Source organism: Salvia splendens, chromosome 5 (assembly GCF_004379255.2).
Source record: "Salvia splendens isolate huo1 chromosome 5, SspV2, whole genome shotgun sequence".
Classification (NCBI taxonomy): Eukaryota; Viridiplantae; Streptophyta; class Magnoliopsida; order Lamiales; family Lamiaceae; genus Salvia; species Salvia splendens.
Window position 1 is genome coordinate 1,374,614 of NC_056036.1, and position 19,972 is coordinate 1,394,585.

The 19,972-nt window shown below is 37.7% G+C and overlaps 4 protein-coding genes across 4 annotated transcripts; 2 read left to right on the forward strand and 2 right to left on the reverse strand.

The window, feature by feature from the left end:
* Positions 1–67: 67 nt before the first annotated feature.
* LOC121804382 (DIS3-like exonuclease 2) lies at positions 68–5,353 on the reverse strand. Its single transcript, XM_042203892.1, has 7 exons — positions 4,925–5,353; positions 4,201–4,529; positions 4,060–4,113; positions 3,894–3,962; positions 1,046–3,271; positions 836–907; positions 68–726 (listed from the first exon to the last, which is right to left on the reverse strand). Exons 1-7 carry the CDS (start codon positions 5,049–5,051, stop codon positions 391–393), a joined length of 3,213 nt encoding a protein of 1,070 aa, XP_042059826.1. The 5' UTR covers positions 5,052–5,353; the 3' UTR covers positions 68–390.
* A 3,146-nt stretch (positions 5,354–8,499) lies between these two features.
* LOC121805612 lies at positions 8,500–11,662 on the forward strand. Its single transcript, XM_042205533.1, has 7 exons — positions 8,500–9,126; positions 9,231–9,333; positions 9,411–9,874; positions 9,954–10,056; positions 10,149–10,909; positions 11,150–11,254; positions 11,344–11,662. Exons 1-7 carry the CDS (start codon positions 8,647–8,649, stop codon positions 11,386–11,388), a joined length of 2,061 nt encoding a protein of 686 aa, XP_042061467.1. The 5' UTR covers positions 8,500–8,646; the 3' UTR covers positions 11,389–11,662.
* A 2,571-nt stretch (positions 11,663–14,233) lies between these two features.
* On the forward strand, positions 14,234–16,774 carry LOC121801938 (accelerated cell death 11-like). Its single transcript, XM_042201416.1, has 4 exons — positions 14,234–14,531; positions 15,113–15,285; positions 16,096–16,241; positions 16,477–16,774. The coding sequence occupies exons 1-4, from the start codon at positions 14,337–14,339 to the stop codon at positions 16,581–16,583; spliced, it is 621 nt and encodes a 206-aa protein (XP_042057350.1). The 5' UTR covers positions 14,234–14,336; the 3' UTR covers positions 16,584–16,774.
* A 151-nt stretch (positions 16,775–16,925) lies between these two features.
* On the reverse strand, positions 16,926–19,609 carry LOC121802273. The gene is made up of 6 exons (XM_042201901.1): positions 19,475–19,609; positions 19,280–19,387; positions 18,667–18,977; positions 18,126–18,221; positions 17,500–17,559; positions 16,926–17,415 (listed from the first exon to the last, which is right to left on the reverse strand). Exons 2-6 carry the CDS (start codon positions 19,380–19,382, stop codon positions 17,221–17,223), a joined length of 765 nt encoding a protein of 254 aa, XP_042057835.1. The 5' UTR covers positions 19,383–19,387; positions 19,475–19,609; the 3' UTR covers positions 16,926–17,220.
* Positions 19,610–19,972: the final 363 nt, after the last annotated feature.

Genomic DNA, 19,972 nt, shown 5'->3' on the forward strand with positions numbered 1-19,972 from the left:
AAAACCAGAGCACTCACAAATTTGGACATTCTCTTGGGAATAATTGCAAATTGTACTAAAATTATGATTTAACTTGCAGAAAATCATGAAATTTATCAAAAATCAATCAGAAAGTTACAATCACCAATATAGTGTACGCAGTAGATTTATTATTTAACATAATAACACAGAAATATAATAATACGAGTCAGCAGAAAACATCCATGGCTTCATATTAACTCAGGTAGACTCAAAAACAAACTCCGGCAACACACCAAATGGCATATAACTAAAACATAGTCCCTTGATGAACAACCACACTCCCTCTCCGTCGACTTTCACCTTCACCGCCGACCCTTGCCTACAGCTCCATGACAACGCCTTCTTTCCAGGAGGAGGACGACGATGCTGTTAGTGAAAATACGAACTAACGTACATCCTCGCCTCGATGTCAATGGGGCCGTCGTCCCCGCCAACAGCGTGCAATGCAACAGGAATCGTTGACAGGAGATGCAGAGTGAGGGGGAAGAAAACAGGCTCACAATCTGTAGCATCTCCGTATGTCTGTGACTCTCCCTCGACAGGGCTCACCAGCAGAGCAACTTCCTCAACTGTCTTGCTGCTCCTTCCTGGACTGCTTTTCTTGTTTGAACGCTTGTGCGAGTGGCTGAGCACCAGGGTGGATGTGGCATCCAGCCACTCTGCTGTTATCCCGTCAACTTCGTCGTAGTATATACGTCGCTCAATCTGCCAGAAAGTAGCACGTGAAAATTAGCAACCCAGATAGACAATTTCTCAAGTAGATGTCTATTATATAAACACGAGAGCAAGACGAGGTGAAATGCCAAGAACTTACAGCCAGCTTGGTAATGTATATAGACATAAATCTCGGTCCAAGACCTAAAACTCTGGCTTCAGAAATAAGTATCTGCCAAGAAGTAATAAATGGAATACATCAAGCAGTCAGTGCACAAAAACGATCTGGAATGCAATAAAAGATTATGAGGGAAAGAATAGTGACACGGCGCTATGTTCATAATGGATGACATGTGAAAGAAAATTATACCTGCTTCTTTTTAAGCAAAAGCCACATGTAGAGCTTGTCAGTAGAATCCTTCACGTGTCTGGCAGCTCGCTCTCTCTCATTGCAATGGGCAGCCACATCAGAAAGAGTTTGTGGAATCCCATATATTGCTGCTTCAGCAAACAAAGCATCTCGAGCTTCAGTTGCTTCAATTTCATCTTTGTCAAAGTGCACGCCAGTGAAGCATCTCCCCAGTTTTTCCTCTTTGGCTATGTTTCTCAGCACTCTTATCCTATTCAAGTAAACATCTTCAGCTTTTAGAGCTGCAGCCAACGTGCGGTGTACCACAATGTCAGGGTAACGACGCAGAGGAGAAGTGAAGTGCGTGTATAAAGGAACTGCGAGCGCGTAGTGACCATGATCATTACTGTCCTCGAATTCTCCACTGCAAAAGTACGAGGCCAGTTGCATTGGCCTTGCAGCATAGGACATAAGGATATCACACAAAACCGAATCATCCCCAACTTCTCCCCTGATATGCTCCAATGAACGATGGAGTTGGGCAGATGAAGAAACATCCAGTTTTATACCATGTTTGTTACAGAAGGCCTGGAAGTCTCTAAGTTTGCGAGGATTAGGTTTGGGGTGCCTTCTCAGTAGAGCAGAAGATGGATATGCTCTGGTAATCACTTCCGCAGCTGTTCTATTGGCCAAGAGCATAAACTCTTCGACAAGACTGTTTGAGTCCTTGCGCTCAGAAAACACAGTATCATATGGTACGCCTTCTTCATCAAACAAATAAACAACTTTTGGGCTTTCAAGAGACAAAGCCCCATCATCAAACCTATTCCTCCTTAATAATCTTGAGATCCGGTGAAGCCTTTTCACAGATTCAATTACGTCAGACCATTCAAATTGACCATATAAATTAGGCCAAGGCTTCACTGTTTGACTACAATTATGAACGTCAAACACACCATCGATAATTTCTTGAGCATGCTCATACGAGAGCTTGCAACAAGACCGTATGATGGTACGGCCAATCCAATGCTCTAGAATTTCACCACTAGAATTCATGTCCCAAATAATAGAGAATGAAAGCCTATCCACTCCAGGGTTGAGGGAGGCTACATCATCCAAAAGCTTAGGGGGCAGCATTGGCAATTTACGCAGCAATAAGTAAACACTGGTGGATCGAATCAGGGCATCAGTGTCTAGAGCTGTATCGGGCAAAACAAAATAGGAAACATCAGCTATATGAACCCCCACCCTGAAATTACCATCTTGCAACATTTCTACTGATAATGCATCATCAAGATCAGTAGCAGTTGAAGGATCTATGGTGAAAATACACAAATTTCTTAAGTCTCTTCTGCTTTGCAATTCTGCCTCTGGTATTTCCCAAGGGATGTGTGGAAGACACGAGATTACTTCAGAAGAAAATTCAGAAGCATCAATTGCATTTTCAAATAAAATTGCAGCAATCTGAGCTTCAGCATCACTGCCTCTTCCAAAAATTTGAACAACACAGGCATCTGGGATATAACTTTCTTCAGCCCAACTAACCACTTTGGCAGCAACTAGATCGGACTCAATTGTCAAATCACCAGCTTCCAAACGTTTCCTGATGCTTGCTGGCAGGTTTATGATGGAGACCGTCATTTTGGTGAGTTTCGGATCAGTTGGCGTCAATAAAACATACCCTTGATTGATTTCCGGTTGATATTTGTTCTTCTTGGAGTTCTTTTTTTTACTCGCTCTACTGTAAAGCCACTGCTTCACACTCAAGAAACCAACGATATAGTCCCTTCGAATAGACCTTTCAATGATAGCAACAACTGAACCAGTTGGTCTTTTTGATGGATACAAACCTGTTAAGGCACACAACTTCTCCAATGAAACCCTTGAGTCATGGGCATCACCAAGACAAGACTGCATGGAAGAATCAGATGTAGATAGTTGACAGCCACCAACATAGCCTTCACTCAACACTTCATTTTTATTGCTATAGTTATGCGAGGTTTCACCAGGACAAGACTCATCGTCCTGAGAGGCACCACCTTTAGCAACAAATCCATTGTTACTGGAAAAGCCATTCTGGGGCTCCACATCTAAATTACATTTTCCACTCGAACGAACTTGGGCATGCCTACGACCATCATGTAAATTGTTGTCTGGTTCAGCATTATTCGTAGTTTCAACTGACCCCTTCATTCTCGGCCACAATGATGGTGAATCAATGGCAATAGCAACAGTATCTCCATCAATCTACAACAAGTTGAAGTCAAGAAATTGGAATAACAATTACAGGTTAAGGAAATTTTGGAAACATGTGGCAACTAGTAGCACTTTTAACATGCACTTTGAATACAAAAAAGCACATGCAATAATAATACTGATGAGATATAACAAATGTGCATCATAATTGCTGTATAATGATTTCAAAATAAGGCAGAAAACTTTTTTCCCAGAGTCCTAGGCAACTTCAATTTGATTTTAGAGCGATACAGAATCTTACTCACAGAGCCAACCAATAGTCCAGTACGATTTTAGCAGAAACTACAAGCCTTCTCTTTGCAGAGAATGGCAATCACTATAGTTATTTATTAGGCAAGTTCAAATTTTAAAGATACAAGTTTCAGTATCACAGGGTAGACAAACAGCTCCTGCATACATTAAAAACTGTTTACTCTATTTAGAAAGAAAAAATGGATAAGAAGACTAATTAACATGTAAATCATGAAGCAGAATTCACATACAAAGTGACATCTAGTATTCAATTTCTGCAGACAATTTCATGACATATATGGAGAAAAGGGTAAAGAAGAGAATATATACTCGTTCTAGCAGGAGTTTTCAGATAGCGCTAATCAAATTAAGGAAAACTTACAGCTCTATTTTGAGCCACCACGTTGCTAATGAGAATATCTGTTTGGACGCCATCGATCTTGCAGTAGGCCTATAATTAAAAAAAATTAAAAGCTCAACACCTCACATGTCATGGTCAACTGCATACAATCACAGTGAACAGAACCAAAGCAAGTTGTAGAACAAACCTCAAGCCTATTATGAGCATTGACACGAAACTCAGCCTTCAACAACTCCCCTTTCTGCACAAAGAAAAGTAGCACCATTATGACAAGAGGGGATAACATGGCTGTCCTGAAAAAACCTGATATGCATTAAACACAACCAACCTTTAGTGCTTTATCTGTAGCATCCGAGGACCAATGAGGAGGAAAATATGTCCGACGCGCCAGAGAATCAATCGGCCGTGCAATCAACACAGGTCCAACAGGCTCTTCACTAGAAGCAGGCTCAGGCACTGGACTGAGAGATAACGGTTCCTCGCCTGTAGGAGGAACTGATTGCTGATTCATAAGATTCTCATCCGTAGCTAGTTCGTCTACATGTTTTGAGGCAATCAATCCAGTGCCTACATTACTTTCTTGAGGCGGTTGATGATGCCTGTCTGACACCATATGATGCGATGAAGCGCTAGATGCATCCAGATCAGCCTCACCCACTGCATAAAAAACCACAAATATCATAAGCATCAAAACAGCAGACTAATTTTCTCAAATCTACGAAAACATAAACACAAAGAATATGAAAACATTCCGGGATTTCTTGGCAGTGACAAGTAATACTAGCACACAGTGGCTTCTTATATAATACTATTTCGTATGCTTTCATAACCTAATACAATAAAATTTACAACCTAATTGGTCTAAAACAGAAAATAAAAGAAGCGGAATTTGATAGCTATAAACATCTTTGACGGCAGCATTATGACAAGATTCCAATTTCAGCCAATTTTCAAGTTAATCTCAGAAAAATGAAATCTTTAATAGAAGTACTATACAGTAAAGAACATCTCCATAGACGACACAATAAGAAGAGATTCAAAAATTCGATTACCTGACGGCGATTGCTTTGATTTTCTAGCTCGGCGCTTCTTCTTCTTGCTATCTTTCATATCACTATCCACTAAAAAATCATCTGTGTGGGAAGAAACAGCACTTGATTCCGCAATTAAACTCCCCATAATCACCGACGGCACAAATTAATAAATTAAAAACTAAAACTAGACCAAGTCTGGGAAAACAAAACTAGGTAGATGGATTTTCCGCTTTAAACCAAAAATTCGCGGAAGAACCCTAAAGCGAAAGGGGGAGATAAATTGAAAAGGGTTAAAAAGAGAAATAACGAGGGTTAGGTATCAGTAACGTATATACTCACTTATATTGAATTGAGAAGCCAAGGTAGAGGGTATTGATATATAAATTTCGGAGAGAGAAAGAAAGGGGAAGGGTGGGTGAGGTGAGAGAGAGGAGTGATGATTGGTCGGTGAAGCAAGACGCCGACTTTTCTTAGGGACAAAAGGTGATTCGCTCACCCCAGGCGCCCCCATAACCCGGCCCGACATCGCTATGGAGGGGTTCAAACACGGTACCTCAGCGGCCCATTAGATGGGAGGAACTTACACCGGGAGGAACCTCAGCGCCGACTTTTCTTCTTCTTTGGGTTTTGGCTTTTGCTCTACTTTTTTTCACTTTATTTTTTCATTTTTACATTTTTTTAAGTGGTGCGGTGGAGTAGTCTGGGTGGGGAGTACAACATTTCCGATTCAATAACCCAATTTTTTAAAAAAAAATTACTAATTAAACCCAATTCGGATTAACCGAAAATCCGGACACAGTGAAATTCCTCATCCAAAATAATCTAAAATTACATTTCCCTATCGATAGCCGCCACCGTTTACACTAAACTGAAACTCATTTTAGTATAAATTTCATATCAGATTATAATTTTACTTTAACTATTTACACTAAACTCAAACTTAAAAGGATATTCTCTATATTATATTTTTTTACTCACAAAATTTAAAAATAAAATTGGTTTTGTTTTAGTATACATTTTACTAAAAAAACAAAAATGGGATTAGAACATCTGCATCGCTGACTCGATGTTGTTTCGTCTCGCGAGGCGAGACGAGACAACATCGAGCCAGCGATGCGGGCGCTCCGTCTCGTCCCGTGTCCCTCCGCCGAGAGGAGACTGGCGAGCTCTCGTGCGTCCGTGACCGGCGAGTGGGCGTCGTTTATATCCGTTGAAAAATGTTTTTCTTTTTTTAATTCTGAAAAAATCAGAAAAAAATCCCCCAAAAATACTAGGCGCTTATAGTCGTTTTTTCAATATTTTAATTTTTTTTCTATTTTTTAAGCCCTCAATCACTTCTATAAATATCAAATCATTCCCACAAATTATTCACCATAAAAAAACTCTCTATTCTCACTCAAACACTCTACATTCTTAATCTCAAAACATTATTCTTCTCCCAAATTTAATAAATTGTAATATTAGGATTTCAATTATGTATTTTTTGTATTTTCAGATGTTGTACTTTTCGTGGTTTTTAATGATTTTATGAATTATTAGTATTAATTTAATTTTTCAATGAAATATTAATTGAATTTGTTGAAAATAAAAATAAAAAATGAAATTGAATGAATAGTTAAGGGATGAGATGGTTAAGAGATGGTGGTTGCAGGTGTTGTCTCTTAGGGCATCATTAACCCCGTCCTCATTTCCGGCCCCAAGTCCCCTCCACGTCATCATTCCTCTACAGTTGCGGCCCAGGCCCCAACTGCTGTAACCCTGCAGGTTACGGCCCGGGCCGCAACTAATAAATGACACTATTCACAACTCCAACCTATTTAACTCGTAAACGCAATTCGTTGAACAATTGAAACCGAGAAAATGCATTGTTCATTAGAAATTAACATTACATTACCAGACGAAGCAAATTTGAAATACAAGAAACCCGGGCCATGACTACTACTTCTTCATTTGGGCGCGAAGGTAGGCGATCATCTAACGGTGCAACTCGATCTCCTCGTCCGACATCTTCGATGTATCCCTCAATTGTTCGAGTTAACGAACTCCTCCATCTCACGTTGATCGTTGTTGAACCAATCCATTGGCGCCAAAACAAATGGTATAATAGAAGTATTGAAATGGAACGCGGGATTGAAATGGATGGAACGCAAGCTCGTATTTATAGACATCGAATTAAAAAAAAATTGGATTTGCGGCCCGGCCCGAAGAGCGTGTAACGCTGGGCCAGGCCGCGGGACATGCGGCCCGTCACCGTGCAACCCCGTCCCGGGCCGGGACGCGGGACGCTCACCAGGCCGGGAACGCGGCCCCGGGACCGGCCTGGGCCGTGACTCGCCTCCGTGTAACGCATGGGACGGGCCGGGACTCGCGATTTGTGGCCCGGCCCGACGCGTTACAGATGCTCTTAGTTAAAAGATGGGGTAAAAAGTGCACTGAGCCCCATGAATAGTAAAGGGATGAGATGATATTGAGATAGTGATGTGGATGGCCTTAGTTTTAGAGTACCATTAAAGTTAATTGTCCACCCAATTTTAAGTTTTAGTGTACCACGATGGTCTTAGTATGGATATCAACAACTTATTTAGTTGAAGGTACATGAGGATCAATCTTCTTCGATGTGTTTGGTTCGTGCATGCAACACCCTGTCAAAGGTAGAAGATATTGTACTTTGACCCAAATTACCAGATGAGTTTGAAGTGTATGACCAAGTTCACCCATAGTGAAGATAATCATGTCATCTCATAGACCACATATGCAAAGTGTCTGTACTCAATTTCAATGCGATGCTTCTTCGAGCACGAAGACACTAAAAATTGTACTTTCTCCGTCCCATAAAAATATATATACTTTTTATTTTTATCCGTTCTATGAAAATATGAGCATTTTCATTTATGGAAAGTTGTCACAACTCGTTACTCATACACATTAATTTATTTTCAATTTATACCACTATGGTCCACCATTACAATTCATTAAACACTAATAATAATATGGGTCCACTTCTACTAATACTTATCATTCTCTCCATCTCTTTTACTTTAGCAATTGTACATTAATTATCGTATAATTTTAAATGCACATATTTTTATTGGACGGATAGAGTAACAAAATAGACACAAGACCATGTCACTAATCATCTGATACGTAATTAGAATTCCCAAAACTAGTGTACGTGAGGTAGCTATATGTAATGTGAATTTCGTAATCAGACAAATTTACTATGTGGTTCAATTTTTGTTACATAGACTTCCAAACGCAACTAGGGGAACTAGGAGACATGTCATAAATTGAATAATCTTATTAACGCATAGTATAAATACTAAGCTTACCCACAACCCGGCTATTGTAACGTATTGCAAACCTCTTACTACACTTATACAATATTTCCTTCTAAGATAAACAATTAATTTATATTAATTTTTATATAAATCAAACTCATACCCATACCTTCCAAGTGAATTCATTTATATTAGTAATTTTTAGAATATTTCAAGATAGATGAATCATTTCATCTTATGATAAAAATCAATTTTACTACTTGTATTTAACATCATTAATTGTGGAGTTCCATTGAAGCGCCAAGTATTCCAAAAATGATTGAGAGACACTCCCGCCAATTTTCCCGCCAAATATCACTTCCCTATCTCTTCTCTTTCTCTTCTCTTGCATTCTCCCTCTGAAACCCTAATCCCAGCTTCGTGGAGCTCAGCTAGAGTCGCAAAAACCAGTAAAAAAACCGCATGAAAGATCAAAGAAGCAAGAGGAGAATGACACCACTAGATGAATCTTGGAGAGTGACACCCGCCAAGATCCACTCTCGCAAGAGACAGAAGAGCAGCCGACCATCCGCCAATCCCAATCCACTCGCCACCGTCTTCACGCGCAGCAGGTCCCGCATATTCTCCAGACCCGACCCGGTCACCAGAAAACCCGTCCCCGCGATGGAATCGTTTCTGGATGTGAACTGCCTCAGTGCCCCGCGGGCTCTGCTGACCAAAGATCTCCGGCATAAGAGGGTTTTCAGTCCAGCCGTCAATTCAATCGAGGACAAAAACGATGAGCAGAGCAATCTGTTGAAGAGCTTCACTCCGAGCACGGTCCCGGATGTCGATGATGCGAAGGATTTTGAGCTTGTAAAATCTGAAATTGATGGGGTAAATGATCTGAAATTGAAAGATCAGACGATTCCTGGTAATGCGTCTCCTCCTAAATTGAAAAAGGTACAAATTGCTCTTCATCATATTATACGCCATTTATTCTGATTTCTTGGCGTTTTTGTATTTGATAAAAAAGTGGTAATGGAAATTCTTGGTTTGATTTCTAGGGTATTAATGGTTGTCAGACGAGGAAGGTTTTCAAGACTCCTAATTCATTCAGCTATAAAAGATTGCTTCCGCATTTGATGGATATTGTCAATGATTCCTCTAGTAAGCACTTGCTATGCTGTAGTTTTAGTAAAATTCATTGTCTAGAATGCTAGATTTAATTACTTTTTATGATGTAGGTGTTTCCAAATTTGAATTAGTAGATGCTGGAAGTAAATCTAGGTCTCCGAAGTTGGATGGTGTCGGTTTTGAACCGAGGTCTATTGCTGATGATAGTTTTGCAGTCAAAACTGAGTGTGTTGCTCCTCGGTTTAATGATTCAAGAAAAGTTTCCACCATCAAGTGGGATTTGATTGGCGTGGATAATGAACTGGATCGGACTGCAGAAGCTATTGGGCTGCTGGAAGTGGAGGAAGAAGGTCGTCATAGTGATGTGAATGGAGTCGATGCATCAGTGGAGGAAAGGATTCAGACGACCCCTCCCGACCCTTGTATCCTAGCTAAAACAGAGGTTGGTTGTGGCAGGGAATCATCGGATGCTAAGAAGGACCAAACTTTCATTGTTGGCAGTGAGAAGAGCATCAATGGCTCCTTGAAATGGTGTCCAAATACCAAAGGTGGCGATAATTTGATGGACAAAGCGGTATGTTTTCTTTGGTGAAAGAACAATAATTATCTCCATTTCCAATGAGCTTCCTTAATGTCAGTTTGCTTTCATCCAGGCTTTGAATCCGTGTTCACGACTAAGGTTCTTCAGGAATTCTAGGTCAGTCAGTTACAGGAGATTGCTGCCATTTCTGATGGATATATCGAAAGCTGATTCCTGTAAGTAAAAAATTATGCAAGAAATATCACTTGACTCGAGAAGATATACTATTGTCTCTAGGTTTCATCACATATTAACCTCTCTTGTATAGGTACTGCAGCAAAGCCGCCAAAAAAATTGCATCGGGTTGTTTCGGAAGAAGATAGACAGCCAGCTCCTTCTGCCACCACTCAGCGCTGTTTTGTGAACAATAATCTGAAAGAAAAAACATGCGAAAGAATACACGATGAAGCTAGAATTCAAACTGCTGCAGATGGTTCATCTCCTGATAGTAATAGTAATCTGAGGTCGGTTAATTCTGCAACTCTTCCTGATCTAGGCACAGTGACTGAAGAAACTGGACAAAGTCAAAGTGGTCTGGCAAAGTTACCACTAGATCTTGGGTCAAAAGAGAGTAGTTTTGTCTCGGAACCATCGTCGGTTGTCAGTTGCATTCAGACCAAGCAATATACTCCTGAAGAGCCTAGGTCAGCTGAGAAACACAACACGTGCTTGAGTGTAGGATTAGAGCTTCATAGTGGCAATACTGATTCAAGTGAAATAGTTAACTTGAAGCAACCCTCGTCCCCAATCAACACGTTGGATCATTTGGGTGCTTTGGTTTCTCCTAACAACAAGCCTTTCAAGGGAATACTCAAGAGAAATCGCCAAGGATGCAGAGGGCTATGTGATTGCTTGAACTGTGCTTCTTTTCGTCTTCATGCTGAAAGGGCATTTGAGTTTTCAAGGAACCAGTTGCATGATGCGGAAGAAGTTGCAGCACAGTTAATGAAAGAACTAGCAAATGTCCGTCTTTTATTGGAGAAATCCATCGCTGGAAAAGATGATTCTGCTAGCATTCGACCTAATACAGTAAGTTAGTCTTTTAGTTTTTAGTACATATATCTTGGTGAAGGCTATTCTTTTCAACAGTCTAAATGAGTTTATTTTATTATGTAACAATTTTAATCTGTGATATTTACAATTAAGCATTTATAACATTTTAGAGCTTTACGAATTCCTCTACTGGTCTTCGTTTTTCCTTGTTAGTATCACATTCTTCTTCTTCTCCTTTATTGAAAATTGAAGTCTACCTTCCTTTGTCTTTATGAGGCTACTATCAAAGAAGCTTGTGATAGAACAATTGAAGCAGAAACTCTGGCAAAGGAGCGTCTTGGTGAATTGAACAACGAACTTAGTATCCATTGCAGATTCCCAGTATGTATATTCTTCCAAGACAGATCTACTATTGCATATGTTATCAGTGATTATAAAACAAGTTTCTTATTCGTATTCATCAAATTCAGGTCTTGCTGCAGCCCAAGGTAACTTTTGCTCTTAACAATCAATAAAGGGATAGCAGCAGAGAAGCTACAAGAACTAATGCGCATTTGCTGAGACGCACCTTACCTCTGCAATTGTATGCATTATTTGCCTTTGATTTCTTTATCCAATTGAGGGCATTGGTGTGATATTATGTGATAACCATGGGATTCCGGAAGCGTTATATACATATGTTGCGTGTTTTATACAATGAAAGAGATCTCATACTACAGTCCATTGACAGAAGCCTTTTCTTGCTGTATATAGTACATTTACTTGCTTAATCGTCCTGCATTCTCGTTACTGCTTATTTTCGTGTGATAATGAAGTGTGGATATTTCTCAGAAGCTCGATGTGTATATGGATTTAGGACTAGCTTTGGCTCTGTTTAGGATGTAAGAAGCGTAGGAACAGGAATACACATAGTAAGAAACTCCATACCCTCCTTTGGAGCTGGAGGGGGATAATTCTTTTTTTGTTGTAATCCATATTTAACATTCCATAAGTGTGCTAGACTTTTTTTTTGTTTCGGCTTTGGGAGAGACGCATGACCCTTATGCGTCTCCCGTTTGGGTAAGACCGGTAAGACGCATGACCCTCATGTGTCTTTCAATTTTTCAAAAATTTTTTTAAAGACGCATGATATACATGCGTCACTCTTTAAAAAATAACATCCCTCTATGGTTCAGTGGTAAGAATTTCATGTTGTGGCCGTGGAGCTCTGAGTTCGAATCCCAGCAGCCACACTACTTTTTTTTATTAATTACTAGTTGTATTAGTAATTAATCTTCAATTAAATCCAACACCATCCCAAGCCAATATATATACTATATTCGGATTTGTTCAACTGCTTAGTTACTTTTTATTAATTACTAGTTGTATTAGTAATTAATCTTCAATTAAATCCAACACCATCCCAAGCCAATATATATACTATATTTGGATTTGTTCAACTGCTTAGTTACAAGACTCGGATTACCACATTTCCAATCAATAATCCAATTTGACCTACTTTTTTTTTATTAATTACTAGTTGTATTAGTAATTAATCTTCAATTAAATCCAACACCATCCCAAGCCTATATATATACTATATTTGGATTTGTTCAACTGCTTAGTTACAAGACTCGGATTACCACATTTCCAATCAATAATCCAATTTGACTACTTCTAAACTGTAAATCAAATAGTACATCCCTGGTCTCAAGGAATTATGATAAAAAAAATACATCCCTGATCTCAAGGAATTATGATAAAAAAATTAGCTAATTGCTTGTGACTTTTTGAGATTACATATTTCACTTTCTTATTTGTATCTGGTTTTACAATTATTTTTTAGAAATAATCAAATTAGCGCTTATAATTAATATTTAAATTTTAATTAGTAAATTAGTAGGATTTGTTATTCTAATAATCTGAATACACAGTATATTATTTCTTCTTTGTAATAGAGAAATATGTGTGCATATGTACGAACATAAGTATAAACTAATTATACATATAATTTAATTTAGGGAGCACATATTTAAGATTTCAACTAGCTCATAATTTATTTATGTTGATAGAGTTTTACAATCTCATAATCTTGCGAATAAAAAGTTTTATGTTTCGAATAAAAAGCTTAATTACAGTACAACTAGTAGTAATTAATTAAAAAAAAGTAGTGTACAACTAGTAATTAATAAAAAAAATAGTGTGGCTGCTGGGATTTGAAAGCTCTCCACAGACCCAACATAGAATTCTTACCATTGAACCATGAAGGGACATTTTGTTTTAAAGAGTGACGCATGTATATCATGCGTCTTTAAAAAAATTTTGAAAAATTGAAAGACGCATGAGGGTCATGCGTCTTACCCATAGACGCATCTCCATCATGCGTTTCATTAACGGGAGACGCATAAGGGTCATGCGTCTCTCCCAAAGCCGAAACAAAAAAAAAGTCTAGTACACTTATGGAATGTTAAATATGGATTAGAACAAAAAAAGAATTATCCCGAGCTGGAGGTTTGTGCATTGAAGTTACGATAGTAGGCTGTGAATGGCGCTCTCGACCAGTCTGTCGTCACCACCCCCGCCCCTCGTTGCTCAATCATCAGCGTTCCATAGTTATTTTTTTCTTCTCTATTTTGTTGTGGCATTACTGAAATTGCACATCAACAATTCAAGCACCATTTCTCTATTTTTATCATTGCTTCAATTGTTTTTATCTCTTCATTTAACACCAATATTTCGTAAAATATGACAACTGCTTCGGAATTACTAATAGAATAATTTATTGCATTACTTGAGAAATACAGTACATTGCAATTTCTACACAATCTGATTCTGATTAATTACTTATCTCCCCAGTTTATACTTTCCCGAAATATCTACATTCTCAATTGTTAAAGAAATGAATCATAGCAATTCATGTCATTAACGAGAGCTTCTGATTTTCTTCCTTTTAAAGTTTCTTTCAAAAATCAAAGAAATTTTTTTGAGAATATTTTACATATAATTTTTAAGTTATAATTTGAATCATTTATCACCTTGAGATTCATTCGGTAGTGATATTTTCATTAAAACGCTACAACAGAAACAAAAATCAAACAATCCATTTATGTTGTAGTAGTAAAAGTAATTGTTTACTTTTCCACTTTCAATTCTTTCAACTTTATTCGATTCTACTCTCACCGTCTTATAACAAAATCAAATACTCAATTTAATTATTTATCAAACACAGTAAAGTAATCGTTTACTTTTCCACTTTCAATTTTATCAACTTTATTCCTTGCTTGCTTCTCTCACCGTGTAAAGGAAGGGATATAATATTTAATTTTATGGAAGGTTTAATGATGCCAATTATTTTGGTTAATTTAATATTTTAGTTTAATGCTTTCAATTTTCTTAAAAATAAATAAATAGTTATGAGATATCTCTAGAAATCAGAAGTGCATCAATTCGACGCCCGTCTCTTCCACCTTCCGCCGATCAAACAATGGAGGAAGATAAACCTCTGAAGAAGATGGCGGAGGCCTTCAAGGAATTGAGCATCAGATTAGATCAATTCCCTGAAGGAGAAGAAGCCCGCCTCGAACTCTCCCCCTTCTCCAACGCCTGCTCTCTCGTCTCTCCTCTCTTCCGTTGTCTCGGCATCGCTTTCAAGTTCGCCGAGCTCGATTATGTTGCCAAAGTAATTCATTTTTTTTTTGTTATTATTAACTGTTTTTTTATGCTTCTGTTTGTTGTGGTGAGATTGAAAATCGAACGATCTGTTTTGTTTTTTATAATTACGATTTCGTTTGTGGAATCTGATTAGTCGTATTTGCCTGATCGTTAGTGTTATTGTGTTGATAATTTGATCTAATTGCGATTTTCCATTGCTATGCCTGTGTTTGATTGGTGAATTTCGATCAACACGTTATTGTGATTTTACTAAATACTAGTTGATGTTGAATGCCTAATTTTTCTCTGTTTATTGAGTCTGAATATGTTATGTTAGCTGTTTTATTTGTGCCATAATCTGTAACAGTATATATGTTGGTGTGTTTTGCAATTATGGTAATGCAGGATATAGTTTCGTGTGCACGATAATCATCGTAGTTCTAGTTCGTTACAAATGCATGGTTTGATCTATCTTGCATCCTAAGTATGTATTTTCTTGTACAAGTCCTTGAAGCTTTGTGATATATGAGAGGTGACTTATGATTGATATGGTCTGATTGCCATTGTTCAATGTGGTTGCCTGATATTTCCTTGTACAATTAATTTAAGGTGAACGATCTTGCGGGGGCATCAAAATCAATATCTGCGCTGCCGCTGATGATGGATGATGATGTTAAATCCGATTGTGTGCGGAAGGCAGGGAGCCACACGAGGAATCTTTTGAGAGTCAAGCGTGGAATTGACATGGTCAAGGTTTTGTTTGAGCACATCATTTCTACACAGTACGTCCTCTTCCTGTCCGTAGTTGTTTCATGGTGTTTGTGCTGTGTTTTCTATGTGTCTCCCTTAGAAGTGCAGGTTGCGATTAATAGAGTTAAAAGTGATCATTCTCATATTTGTGAATCATTTTTGGATCATGTATCTAGCAGTCTTAGATAGAAGCCTACGATAATCAGGTGCTCAATTATTCACACTGTATAAGAGTTTAACTAATTAGATTTAGTAAACGAGCTACATTGCATTTGCATTAAAATCACCCTGAAACACCGGAATCACAACTCTGCATGAATGAACTACAATCTGAATGTGATTGCATGAAGCAGAAAATTGTGATGTACTCCCTCCGTCCGCCATTAAGAGTCATTTTTTGGCTGCACGAGTTTTAAGAAATGTTATGAAAAGTGGGTGGAAAAAAGTTAATGGAATAGAGGTCCCACTTGTATATATTAGTTTTAAATTAAATGTGAGTGGAATGAGTTAGTGGAAGGTGAGACCCTATTACCATTTATGGTAAAAGTGAACCGGGATTCCTATTCGCGGACGGACTAAAATGGAAAAACGGGACTCCTATTCGCTGACGGAGGGAGTTGCATGTATGTGTCTTGGACTCTTGGGTTATGGATTTGTGATCCCACCCTTGTATCTCAGTGTCTATCCGTACATATTGTGAATTTCAAGTGTTTTAACAATGATCAGAACCTCACAGCTTGTTATTTTAGAAAGCAATCCTTTAGTTTAACGATGCTGGTGGTTTCTCATTGATCTCTGCGTAGCTCAATAACTTGTAATGCTTCGAACCTTGATGTCTATAGGGGAAATTCCCTAAAGGATCCAGCTTCAAAAGCTTATTCACAAGTCTTTTCTCCATATCATGGATGGGCCATTAGAAAAGCTGTAGCTGCAGGAATGTACGCCCTTCCGACAAAGGCACAACTGTTAAACAAACTGAACGAAGATGGTGAGTTACGTTTCTGCAGAACTCTTATTTCATTAATTCATATGTTAGCAAAGAACATACATTTGTCTTCTCACGCATCCAGAGCACACGCCAAGAATCCTAAGTTGACTGATCAGCCGACATTATCCATTCGGCTAATAATCATGAACATGGAAGAACCAATTGTTTCGATTTAATTCCCATTTGCATGACCTTTAACTTTTCAAAATGTCCAAAAAGTTTTTTTTTCTTTCAGAAACTTCAGCAAGAATACAGATGCAGAACTTCGTAGCCTCGGCAGCTCTAGTCGTTAAGTACATTGACCAGCTCTTCATCTCGAGAGGATTGGGAACTGATTGGTGAAAAAGGAGGATTTGTATAGTTCTGAACATCTGATCTATTTATCTTAATTTCTGTATTTACTGATTTAATCCCATTTGTATCTTCAATATGTGTCAAACATAAGAGTACTTCATTACTTAGTTGTATTGGAGATATTACCATGGACACATTGGGTCTTTTGATTAAATCAAAATCAGATGTTTCATTCTTTAGTTTCAAATTGCAAGTTTTGTTTGGTAAAAGTATAGTTGCAACCACTCTGATCCTTTCCTTAAACTAGGGGCAAACGCAGAAATTTAAAAAGAGGTCACTCTCATTTTGCTTCAAGATTTCTATGTATACATCGGCTAGTTATTCAAAAAATATAAAAATTAGAAATTTATATTTCAATCTCACAGATTATTTCCCAAAAGAATTTCAAGAATTACAGCACAGAAACTAGACAAAATTAGTTCATCAACTAGGTTTGTTGCTGGTAAATGCTTACAAAAGCTAGTCTACTGTAACAACTAATGATTGAAATTATTGTAAGAGTTTCATACAAAAGGAACAACATTATAATCTCAAGCAGCTGATCTTCTCTGCCAAAAGCAAGGGCTGTCGAGAAAGTCGCTGTTCTCCCAAAAAAAAGGGACCAGTGATAGAAGCAGTGAAGGCTTCAGGCATCTGCTCCCTCCTCGACAAAATTATGATCGTACGTGGACTCGAATTCAAAATCGCGGTCCATGTCTTCCATTGTATCCCCATACCTGAATTGTTTTGTTCCCATTGTGGTAAAAGGCATCAAGCCAAATGCGCGAGCCGTCTTGATCTCACGAGCAACTTTCCTTTGAGCCTTAGCACTGATTCCAGTCTGCTCAACAAACAATCAACAACTAAGAACTAGCACGTGTCACTTACCAGCACAGGATCGTTGAGTGGTGTTACAGTTTCTTACCTTGTTCCTCTTGTTGATAATACCAGCTTCGGTGATGAACTTTGCAAGGAATTTCACATTCTGCCCAGAAATCAAGCACACAGTGAGTAACAAAGTTCAAGTGAGTTTTTTCATGCAAAATGTAACAAGAATATCAGCAATTTCTGTTTTCAAAGTCGCACAACTCAAGCAACATTCAAAGTTGAGGAATGGCCAACTGCAAGAATCTCATTTGGTTTAAAAAATTAGATAATATAATCTGAATAAACAGAACTGTCTTTTATGTACAGAATCAGCTCTTCGAGGCTTTTTACAAATGCAAGGCGGTACCCAAAGAATGTTTAAAGCATAGTGCTCAGGAAAATGCTTCGGGTTATTAACAACAACAGTGTGAATATTTTTTGAAAAGATGAAAAGGGTGAGCCATATGCATACTTTGAGAAGTGGTGCCAATTGGATTTGCAGAAGATAATCAAAGTTAAATCAATATCAACTCTTATATGCCAAGATACTTTTATTGAAAATGTTAATACTGTATTTAAAGTTTTAGAAGAATGAATCTCCTAAATGCCATAATGCAACATAAATTGAACAGAGAACTATGCCTTTAAATAAAGGTACTGTTAGACAGATGCGCATATACTTACCCTAAAATCAGCTTCTCGCAATACTTCCTCTGTCGTTGTTTCAAACTCCATCCTTTTGGTAGGCTTGCGCACTCCAGGCTTTCTCAAATCAAGATCCTGTATATTACCAAGGCAAGCTATTAAAGCAAAACTGCGTCATAAATTAAGGGAAGAATCAGTAACTCAAGATATGCAGGTCAGACTGTTTCAAACGAGGCCAGATGATTGCTGGAACTAACTTAGAGTAAAATAACAAAAGATTATATTACAATACTATACGTACAAAAATTATACAAATCTATATACACCCATGGAAACAATAATGCAACGGAACTAAAAAGTAGATCCGGAGAATAAAAAAGGAATTGCTGCATTAACCTTGTTTACAATATGCAGTCTTCAGAAATAGGATTTAACTCTGTCAGGATTACTAGAGGGAGTGATGTCACAAATAGTAGTTGACACAAAAATATATAGTAGTTCAGACAATCAAACACAAGTACAAACTACAAAACTTACAAACTAATGTTACACCACACAGGTCATACTGTACAGTCTATACCTTGGTATCATAAGACATCCCACTCTGGAAATTGACATCAGGCCTGAAACTATAATCATCTCTAGTCACTTCGAGTGGATCAAACTCAAAGTAGGAAGCCGCTTGCTTTAATTTATATTCCATCCCGTCAGCCAATGAATTCATACTGTCACCGAAACCTCCTTGCAACCCAAATCTATCATGTTTCTTCTCAGCATTCTCAAGCTTCTTGTAAAAGGCGGCCATACTAGACACATTCCCATCACCCGAATTGTCTTGCTGAGAATCCCCAAATGAACCAGACCAGTTTAATCCACTCCAATCATCATTAACTGTTAAAGCATTAAAGATCAAACCTTACAAAAACAACAATCAACAGATTGAAAGATCCCATACAAAAACCAATCAATTCTACAAGACATTCTATACATACAGCAACTCACATTTAAAGCAGAAATCATGTTCCTTTCTTTATTTACTTTGCTTTTCTTATTCTATTATCCTACTGAGTTTCGAGCTGCTCTAATTTTCCCCATAAAATCATCAAATACAGCACAATTTCCACAACCAACAATTAACAACGCTAGCAAGAAATCAAATCGACAAAGGCACATTTAAGCTGAGAAATGTTTACGAGGAGACGCGCTAGCAGAAAATGCTCGAACAACACGAGGAGTCTGAGATTGATGAGACAAGGCGGCGTTGGCAGACCACAGGGCGCTTCGAATGAGTCTCATTTTCCCTTGCACACGGAAAAATTTCAAGCCCAATAAATTAACAATGGAATCAATTGAACATTTTTGTTAAATAATTGCATTTCAATTAGTACCTGAAATTGATGAACGAAGAAGAGTGGGGATTATTAGGGTTTAAGGGTTGGGAGAGTTGGTAGTATTAATGTTTTTTTTCTTTTATTAATTTAGTTTATTTTTAAAATCTTTATCATTAATATTACTAATTTTATAAATTTTATAAAGTCACTGCTTTTATCCATTTTTCTCATCAAAGTTGTTATAATTCATTAGATTCTTACAATATTGTTATTGTACTGATATAACTTAATTGTGAAGTTTTTATAAGATAGATGATGTAGAAAAAAGATGCATATTGTTGGTACGACTAACACCTGCATATGATAAGAGTTCAAATCCCAAATGTACGTATGAATTCAAAGTAACTCATACATCTGATTTCTGAAAATGCTCTAATAAATAAATACCAATTACTTATAGAGAATTTTATTTAAATGTCTTGAAATACAAAAAACTTATTCTTATTCATAATTTAGGCACTAATAGGCTTAATTACCACCATTCAACATTTATAT

What these genes read in the sequence shown, in the direction of transcription:
- LOC121802273 (XM_042201901.1), bottom strand. Translation starts at nt 19,382, where the DNA reads ATGAGACTCATTCGAAGCGCCCTGTGGTCTGCCAACGCCGCCTTGTCT. An exon ending in TGCGAGAAGCTGATTTTAGG is followed by an intron (nt 17,560 to 18,125) that starts GTAAGTATATGC and finishes ATTTCTGGGCAG; the next exon opens with AATGTGAAATTCCTTGCAAA. An exon ending in TTATCAACAAGAGGAACAAG is followed by an intron (nt 17,416 to 17,499) that starts GTAAGAAACTGT and finishes TTTGTTGAGCAG; the next exon opens with ACTGGAATCAGTGCTAAGGC.
- LOC121804382 (XM_042203892.1), bottom strand. Translation starts at nt 5,051, where the DNA reads ATGGGGAGTTTAATTGCGGAATCAAGTGCTGTTTCTTCCCACACAGAT. An exon ending in TTTTGCTTAAAAAGAAGCAG is followed by an intron (nt 908 to 1,045) that starts GTATAATTTTCT and finishes ACTTCTTGGCAG; the next exon opens with ATACTTATTTCTGAAGCCAG. An exon ending in TATACATTACCAAGCTGGCT is followed by an intron (nt 727 to 835) that starts GTAAGTTCTTGG and finishes ACTTTCTGGCAG; the next exon opens with ATTGAGCGACGTATATACTA.
- LOC121805612 (XM_042205533.1), top strand. Translation starts at nt 8,647, where the DNA reads ATGAAAGATCAAAGAAGCAAGAGGAGAATGACACCACTAGATGAATCT. An exon ending in CTCCTCCTAAATTGAAAAAG is followed by an intron (nt 9,127 to 9,230) that starts GTACAAATTGCT and finishes TTTGATTTCTAG; the next exon opens with GGTATTAATGGTTGTCAGAC. An exon ending in ATAATTTGATGGACAAAGCG is followed by an intron (nt 9,875 to 9,953) that starts GTATGTTTTCTT and finishes GCTTTCATCCAG; the next exon opens with GCTTTGAATCCGTGTTCACG.
- LOC121801938 (XM_042201416.1), top strand. Translation starts at nt 14,337, where the DNA reads ATGGAGGAAGATAAACCTCTGAAGAAGATGGCGGAGGCCTTCAAGGAA. An exon ending in AGCTCGATTATGTTGCCAAA is followed by an intron (nt 14,532 to 15,112) that starts GTAATTCATTTT and finishes AATTAATTTAAG; the next exon opens with GTGAACGATCTTGCGGGGGC. An exon ending in AAACAAACTGAACGAAGATG is followed by an intron (nt 16,242 to 16,476) that starts GTGAGTTACGTT and finishes TTTTTCTTTCAG; the next exon opens with AAACTTCAGCAAGAATACAG.